At 36.0% G+C, this 9,539-nt stretch overlaps 1 protein-coding gene across 1 annotated transcript; it reads left to right on the top strand.

The window, feature by feature from the left end:
• Positions 1–4,507: 4,507 nt before the first annotated feature.
• Positions 4,508–9,045, top strand: LOC109194018 (U-box domain-containing protein 6-like). The gene is made up of 6 exons (XM_019344867.1): positions 4,508–4,806; positions 5,380–5,474; positions 5,574–5,759; positions 6,208–6,315; positions 6,433–7,601; positions 8,050–9,045. The coding sequence occupies exons 2-6, from the start codon at positions 5,424–5,426 to the stop codon at positions 8,873–8,875; spliced, it is 2,340 nt and encodes a 779-aa protein (XP_019200412.1). The 5' UTR covers positions 4,508–4,806; positions 5,380–5,423; the 3' UTR covers positions 8,876–9,045.
• The last annotated feature ends 494 nt before the right edge of the window (positions 9,046–9,539 follow it).

A 9,539-nucleotide genomic window follows, 5' to 3' on the forward strand; every position in this document is an offset into this window, starting at 1 on the left:
AGACAAAAGATAAAGCGTTAAAACACGACAGGGGTCCGTAATTATCAAGCGGCTTTGGTACTCTCTTGGGTTGACGACTTCTCGCAGCCCCGAGAGTGGGGGATTGATGATGGAATAATTACAGAGCGGACCTGGAGCGAAGAAATATGGAGCGGATCACACCCGACACCGAGTGGACTACGCACGCGGCCGGACAGACCATGGAGGGGTCTACCTCCCCGGGGTCCTCGACTACTACTACGGGGTCCTCGGTTACTGTGCACACGGAGTGACGAATCACCCCGGGGTTGGCCAACATGGGTTCGCCACCTCGGGGTCGGCCAACATGGGCTCGGCACCCCGGGGTCGGCCTACGTAGGGTCGGCCACCCTTTGGGGTCGGCCTACGTAAGGTCGGCCACCCTTTGGGGTCGGCCCGGCCGAGCTCCGGGCTCGGCTGGGACGGGGTCCCCGCGTTGTCCGAGTCGTGCGGCGGCAGTTGCGACTCCTCCCACGTACCCCGGGCCCACGCTTTGGACCCAGTCCTGAGCTAGGACGCGGTCAAAGCGCCAGATCCAACCATCCCCCGGTTTAGGGGGAGCGATTAGAGGTTTGTAGCATATAAAAACACCCCCCCGATGTCCTATTCAAGCATTTTCTACCTTTCCTACAATATTTGTATCGTTATTACACGTCCCGAACCTCTGTAATAGCATTGTTCACTCCATTAATACAATATTTATCACTTTATTATTCGTTCATCATATTCAATCTTATATACGGGTTGTATAATCCGGACCCCCGGGTTCATATAATCCATCAGCACTCATAAGTTGTTTGATATATTTTGGATATATTAGACTCGCCTCAAGCTTTTAAGCCCAAGAGACATTACGTGGATCCAAGGCAAAACATGTAAACTTAGGGGGGTGTATTTAATCATGACTTTCATAGAGTTTTAATGACTTTTATGAACTTTAAAAGTTTGGAGGTATTCAATTCAAACTTTTAGAGAGTCTTTAAAAGTTAGGCGGTATTCAATCAAGATTTTTAAAGAGTCTTTAAAAGTCGTGTGGTATTCGATTAAGACTTTTAAAGAGTCTTTAAAAGTCATGTAGTATTCAAAAAGTTATGTACTTTTGTAGGCTTTTTAATTTTAAGACTTTTGTAGACTTTTCCTTCTCAAATATAAATAGTTGAAATCCAACCATCAATCCCAAGATTTCAAAATTTTCTTTCTAACAACTTTGAGTGTTTTCTCTCTCTATTTAAACTTTATTTTTCTCCCTATTTGAACTTTATAAACCTATCTAATTAAATTCAATAAAATCATTTTTTTCTTCATTATCATGTATTTTCCTCATACCTAAACTCTACTATTTTTTCTCTCTCTCCTAAACTTTACAATCTTCATCTAAAAATTCGAAATAATAATAATTTTTACTTCATTATTGCTTGTTTATATTGAATTTTATTTTTTCTATGATTTTTTTTTATCTCTAACTTTCTCTAATTCTCCCTAAACACATGAACAAAGCAAATTTTTCATCGTCAAATTTTAGTATATGTTTCATAATATTCATACAAATACTTATATATTTTGATTTTTATTCTTTTTATGTTTATATTCGTAATATATATTTTTCCTTTTTTTTTTTAACAATAGGTTACTACGGATAGCGAACTACTGTTCGCAACAACAATTTGAGATTGCAAACAGTAGCACCTTGTTGTTCGCTGTCTCAAATTGCTATTGCAAATAATAGTACTTTGCGTGATGCCTAGCAATATATTAGATTTTTTTTTTTATTTTATGTAACTTGTAATTATATTTTTAAATATTTTATTTGATCAATTCTTTTATTATAAATTTTATTCTTCAATATTGTTATGAATTTCTAATGAAATAATTTTTTTTTTTTGTTGATGTTTATTAATATTATATATAAGTAATTAGGATTTTTTTTGAAGAATAAGTAATTAACATATAAGTCTCAGCATACTATGGATAAAAATAATAATGTTGAGAATGTTGATGTGGGTGAATAACTATATACTAAGAAGAATTTTATGATATTATAAATGTTTTTTTAAGAAAATTATAAATAATAATCATCAAAATCATTGAAAGTTTGTTAGAATGTATTCAATTTAGAATTTCAATGACTTTTGTAGAATTTTTAAAATAAAAAGTTGATAAAAGTCTATGAATGTTTTTTATATAGACTTTTATAGAGTCTTATAAAGTTTTAAAAAGTTTTGAACGACTCTATGAAAGTCAATCAAAGTTTATTAAAATCTATCATTTTAAAAGTTTTTAAAAATTTACAAAAATCATGATTGAATACACCCCCCTTAGGATCGATCTTAAGTTCGGCCTAGGTTCGTAAACTACATTGGGAGGTTAGATCAAGTAGGCATGGCTTCCTCTTTTTTGCCTACTCGAGATGCCTTAAAAACGAAACATGTTGAATGTGCTCTGGTTTGTCATCTGTGTAGGGGTGTGGAGGAAAGTGCATACCACCTTTTTGCAAAATGTCCGGAGATTGTAAATGTTTGGCATATGCTTGGACTGTCAGGGGCAAAAACGTCCTTTTACCTAATAATCGAGGGACCAAAATGAGTATTAACTCAATATAAATATTATAAAAACAGCGCTCGAGGACCAATAGTTATGCTGTGGAACGGGATTCACTATGCGCATGGTGAACACGGGATAGATCCATAATTTCTAAGCTATACATTCATAATTTCTATACTGTAGATTCATAATTTTTATACTGTAGATTCATAATTTCTATACTGTAGATTCATAATTTATGTACTGTAGATTCATAATATCTGTACTGCGAAGACGGAATAATACGATTGCGAAGAGAGAAACGTCGTTAACAACAAATGAAAAACAAAATTATAAATCTACAGCATAGAAATTATGGATCTGCCCCTATGTTCACAATGCGCATGGTGAACACATTTCCACAGCATAATTTGCGGTCGAGGATACATTAGTCTTTATATTAGTTTTATAGTGGTAAAAGTATTTAATGTAAATATTAAATTTTTTCCTGAAAATTTGAACATGAATTTGACAAAAAGAAAAAAGAAGAGTGCAATAAAGGATATAAATGGAAATTTTTTTTCTCCCTGAGTTATATACTTATAGCACTTTTTTTTCCTGAATTATTTAAGTGACTGTTTCCCTCCCCCTCCCCCCCCCCCCCCCTTAAATGTTAAATGGATATAATTATCCTTAAAATAAATATTTAAAATAAATATTTCATTTATTTTTCTTCTCCAACAAATTATGACCATAATTTGGTTCAAACCAAACAGACACTATAGCAATCAAACTGAAATATTCCAATTACAATTTAGAATCGAAACCCAATATTTAGAGTTTATTAAAATTGCGAACCAGAACGGTCGGTTCATGTTCCGAACTGAAAAAAATAAAATACATTTACTGTTGAATTTAGATTATTTTAAAATAAAGACGGTTCAAAATCACGAACAGGATCCGGAACCGCCGATTCACGGTTCATGATCTAGTTTTTTCGATTCATAATTTTAATAAACTGAAATCCAAATATTGGATTCTGGATCTGAATCATAACCAGAAACTTTTAATTCGATTGCTATAGTGTCCGGTTCAGTTAGAACCGAGCCGTGGTTATCCTTACGTATACGCAATAATTTGTTAGAGAAGAAAAATAAATAAAATATTTAATTTAAAGGTAAAAATGTCAATTTAATATATCAGGGATGAAAATTGTCACTTTTAAAATAATTGAAGGAATTAATATGCTTACATGAATAATTAAGGGAGAACAAATGTTATAAGTATATAACATAGAAGGAAAAAGTGTCATTTCCCCAATAAAAAATCACGAAATATTTAATAAAGGTGTGTTTACCGACAAACTGGGAAGGTCGGCAACTGTCGCCGGTGAGTCAAAGACAGAACTGTGTCATATATTCCCAATTTGCCCCGAAAAAGTGTTAAAAAAATTGTTCAGATTAACCAATTTAACTATCATCTATGAAGTTTAATTATTTATATTTGGAATAAGGTTCAAATTGGCCACTGAACGTAACCTGAAAATGCAATTAGGCCACTGAACGAAAAAAAAATGCAATTAGGTTATTGAACACTCCAAATGTATGCAATTTCACCTGATAGCAGGTTATCATCAATTTTAACATGTTACCTGCTTACGTGGCAGCTGAGTTGGCATTTTTAATAATTTTTAAATAATTTTTAATAAAGTTTAATAATAAATTTTTTAAAAAAAATTATTTAAATCGTGAAATTGCATACATTTGGAGTGTTCAGTGGCCTAATTGCACGTTTTTAGGTATTCAATGGTCTAATTGCATCTTTTTTTCGTTCAGTGGCCTAATTGCATTTTCAGGTTACGTTCAGTGGCCAATTTGAACCTTATTCCTTTATATTTTCTCCCATATTTAAATATTAATTTTGATATTCCCATTCATAGGGACAAAAAAGAACAAAAAAAAAAAAAAAAAAAAAAAAAACCTCCCCAGAGTTCTCTCTTTCATTAATTCTCTTCCATTCTCCTCCTCTCTTCTTCTATAACCCTGAATAATATCTCTCCTTCCCTCCATCCTTTTCTTCTTCATTGTTTTCTCCCTCTAAAAATCTTCTGATCTCACATCTCTCTCTATACACACACACATATATATATATACACACACGCACATATTGCCAATATATATATATATACATGTTATCAAATGTTAGCATAGATTGTAGTTTTGGTGTAATGTTCATGAAGCCTCCTTGGATGTCGTTCTGTTTTTCCTGGTAGGTTTTGAGCTGCAAAATCTTAAATTTCATTAGCTACGAATAATATAATCATTGCTTTTTGTTTTCGTTTTGTTTTGTTTTTTTTTTTTTTTTTGAATCTTCTACTATTTATGCTTTTGTTTTTTCTTCAATTGATTAGCAAATGCCTTTTTGTTTTTGGGTTTGTTTTCTAGTCTAACGGGTCTAGAATTTTTTTTTTTCTAATCCATTTTGTTTTGCTCCATATTTCTCATTATATTTATATTGTTGGGAAAAAAATGGAAGTGATATTTAGTCTTGGATTGTAAGGTTTTGTCTTGTCTTATTTAGATTGTTTTGCTCCATTTTAGCTTTGGTTAACTTTTCAAATAAAGTTTGCATTTTTCTGCTTTAACCAGAGAAATGTTAATCTTTATTCTTGGCAATGCCTGGTTTTTGCCTTTCCTCTTTGCCTGAAAAACAATCTGAAAAAGAAAATCATTGTGGAATTGGTTCTGTTGCTGTAACGAAAGCAATATAAATTATTGTTTCATTGTATTGGTGTTGCTCATATTCTAATGTCAATTTGGTTTTTGCCCTTGCTGGGTGCAGGTAATTAGGAGTTGGACTGTTCTTTCAGGTTGTATATGTAAATAATGGAAAATTCAGAGTTTGAGGAAATTTTAAGCTCAATTGGTGAGCCTAAGGTATGTGGGTGGCTATGTGCTGAAGATTTAAGCTCGATTCTAAGAATTTCTTGACTTTTTGTTGTCGAGTTTGTGACCAATGTGTGGTTACTGGTGCAGTTACATGGAGGAATGTGCAAGGATCTAACTGTGGTATATGCAAAAGTGTTGGGTATATTTCCAGAACTCGAAGCATCGCGACCTAGAAGCACGACGGGAATCCAGGCGTTATGTGCTCTGCACATAGCCCTTGAGAAGATAAAGAATATCCTTCAACATTGTGCTGAATGCAGTAAACTTTACCTGGTAAGTATCCCTTTATGCATTGCTTCTGTGATCTTGCAGTGGTTGTTAATTTGGGATTGGTGTCACGAATCCAACAATTTGAGGGATTCAAGTTCCTAGTAAAGCTTCCGAGTTTTTTCTTAAGCTTTCTTGCGAGATTCTTGCCTTTCTCACTTACTTAGCCATCCCATTGTTAAATTAGCATTACCTTTGATGGTCGAGGGAGGCGGACTTAGGTATTGTGAGAACGAGTCCATTACATTGGGCCTCTCTAGCAGTTATTAACTATGAGTACATTTGCATTACCAGGAAAGCTAATTTGGGGCTGTCTATGGCCATATAGTGACTTTATCTAGTATTGAGGACGGACTAACAAACTATAGATTAAATGGTAGTTCTAGATTAGCTAGCTGCAATGGAGATATTTTTCTCCTCTCCTTATTGCTAATTGGTATTTTTACCTGATCAGGCGATAACTGGAGACTCAATTGTCCTTAAATTTGAGAGAGCGAGGTGTGGACTTGAAGACAGTCTAAGGCGAGTTGAAGATATAGTTCCTCAGGCCATTGGTTGTCAGGTACATTTCATCTCTGTTCTTTATCATATCATTGTTCTAACTCGGAGAAAGTTTGTGCTTGGTAGTGCTGATTGTTCCTCTATTTTATACATCTTCCCTTTTGGTTATCTATTTCAGATATCAGAAATTTTAAATGAACTTCATGGGATCGTGTTCACGCTTGATCCAAACGAAAAACAAGTGGGTGATGAGATAATCACATTGCTTCAGCAAGGCAGAAAGTTTGAAAGCAATGGGATTGACAACAATGAACTTGAATCTTTTCACCAGGCTGCTTCTAGACTTGGCATTACCTCCTCAAGGGCAGCCCTTAGAGAAAGGAGAGCTTTGAAAAAACTGATTGAAAGAGCACGGGCAGAAGAAGACAAGAGAAAGGAGTCGATCGTTGCTTACCTTACGCATCTAATGAAAAAATACTCGAAATTGTTTAGAAGTGAGGTCTCGGATGACAATGATTCACAAGGTTCAACACCATGTTCTCCGACTGTTGGGGATGGTATTGGACATGGAAGTCATGTACAGGCCTTTGATCAACAATTTTCGAAGCTTAGTTCCTTCAATTTCAAACCTTTACCTACCTATAGGAAACTAGACCAGATGCAAGTCCCTCCTGAAGAGTTGAGGTGTCCAATCTCATTGCAGCTTATGTATGACCCTGTGATTATTGCGTCCGGGCAAACGTATGAAAGGATTTGTATTGAGAAGTGGTTTAGTGATGGGCACAACACATGCCCAAAAACTCAGCAGGAGCTTCCTCATCTCGGTTTGACTCCTAATTACTGTGTCAAAGGCCTGGTTGGTAGCTGGTGTGAACAGAATGGAGTTCATGTTCCAGATGGCCCACCCGAGTCTCTCGACTTTAACTACTGGAGGCTCGCATTGTCTGAAACTGAATCTACAAATTCTAAATCAATTGAAAGCATTGGATCCTGCAAGTTCAAGGGTGTTAAGGTTGTCCCTCTGGAGGATAGTGGTGTTATGGAGGAGGCTGAAATCGTTAACTCTGAACCGGATGATGAACAACTTCAGTCTAATGATATAGGAGGAAGATTTGAGAATTATTTGACTGTTTTAAATGAGGACAATGATATAATGAGAAAATGCAAAGTGGTAGAACAGATGAGGCATTTGCTAAAGGATGATGCAGAAATCAGGCTATATATGGGAGCAAATGGCTTCATCGAAGCTTTGCAGCGCTTCTTGGATTCTGCTGTTGAAGCTAGGAACGAGATGGCTCAGGAAATCGGGGCTATGGCTCTCTTCAACCTTGGTGTAAATAATGACAGGTATTTTTCTGTTTCATACACCTATAGAGGTTGGCGGGGTAACCCCAACCAAGATCCACACTTGTACCTATAAGGTCACGAGTTTGAATCCTTGCCCTTCTTGGTGGTTTGTGCCGGTCAGTTATGGGTAATCTAGTCTGGTTTATTTCCTTGTGGTTTTTTACCGGCTAAGATCACAGGGTTTACCTTGGTTGTGGGGTTTCTCTTTGACCAAGTCAAACAACCAATATGAGTGTTTTGTTAATTAGCTTCTTGCTCCAAAACGCTAAAATTCAAAAAACAACATAATACACCGTTAAAGGTCATTTTGCATGTAATCAGCTATCAGCTAAGCAAATTTACCAAAAACCTTTCTACAATCGGCTAATGCTATCATCTAGTCAAACCCTATTTGCCAAACACCCCAATGTCTTATATCTTATGAAGTTGAGTGTATGTTGTTTTACAGAAACAAAGAAATGATGTTAGCTGCAGGAGTACTTCCATTGCTGGAAAAAATGATCACTAATTCTAAGTGTATTGGAGCTGTGACTGCACTTTACCTGAACCTTTCCTGCCTTGAAGAAGCCAAGCCTGTAGTTGGAAGCAGCGAAGCGGTGCCCTTCTTGATCGGGGTTCTTCTACACGAATCCGATGTTCAGTGCAAACTGGATGCTATCCATGCCATCTTTAATCTCTCCAACCACCCAGCCAACATAACACACCTCATCTCGGCTGGGATTCTCAAAGCTCTTCAAGCCTTAATGAAATGCTTGGATGATGATGAGGAGCATACATGGACAGAAAAATGCATAACTGTTCTCATAAACTTGACATCATGCAAAGAGGCACAGCACCAAATGGTATCAGCTCCCGGGCTTATCAATAACCTGGCATCGGTTTTGGACTCAGGGGAGGCGGTGGAACAGGAGCAAGCTGCAGCATGTCTTTTGGTGCTCTGCAATGGGAATGAGCAATGCAGCCAAATGGTGCTTCAAGAAGGGGTGATCCCTTCTTTGGTGTCAATGTCAGTGAACGGGACGGTGAGAGGGAAACAGAAAGCTCAGAAGCTATTGATGCTGTTCCGAGAGCAGCGACAGAAGGAGACTTCGCCTGCTAAAACGAGGCAACAGCAGCCTGCAGAACATGTTGATAACCCCATCCCCAACCCCAACCCCGGGCCCGACCCCAACCAGAACGAAGATCCAAAGCCATTATCCAAATCATCTTCCAGAAGAAAACTGGGGAAAGCCTGGACTTCCTTTTGGAAGAACAAGAGCTTATCAATGTACTAGTCATAAGATTCTTCTGCTCACTAATCTGTAAATTTATATATTTCCTGTTCTAAATTCTAATGGGCAGGCAGGCATTTAGTTGTAAGCAGCAGAAGAAGAATGTGTACAGGCCGGCCTGTCTAGTTTATGTGATTTCTAAAGATTAATTTCTTCTTCGGCTTGCTCGGTTATTTATGGAGTCATTATTGCATGGACCATAAATAAAAAATATACTAATTGTGTACATAAAAGTTCATTATTTGAAATGATATTATTTGAGTATTGAAAATACATTATTTTGTATACTATCAAACAATATATATATATATTCAGTACATAAATAATGTACTTTTAGTATATTAAAAATGTACTTTGTGTTCAGAGAAAGTATATTATTTATTTACTGAAAATACATTATTTTGTATAATGTACATTCGATACATAAATAATGTACTGTGAATATATTAAAAAGGGAAAATGGCACTTTTTCCTCCTGAGTTATATACTTATAGCACTTTTTTCCCCTCAATTATTTAGGTAAGCACATTAGCCCCTTCAATTATTCTAAAAGTGGTGGTTTTTCCCCCTAATATATTAAATTGACATTTATACCCTTAAAATAAATATTTTATTTATTTTACTTCTCCAACAAATTATTGCGTATATGTAGGGATGACCACGATTC

The sequence above is a fragment of the Ipomoea nil genome, unplaced genomic scaffold (genome assembly GCF_001879475.1).
Source record: "Ipomoea nil cultivar Tokyo-kokei standard unplaced genomic scaffold, Asagao_1.1 scaffold0233, whole genome shotgun sequence".
NCBI classification, from domain to species: domain Eukaryota; kingdom Viridiplantae; phylum Streptophyta; class Magnoliopsida; order Solanales; family Convolvulaceae; genus Ipomoea; species Ipomoea nil.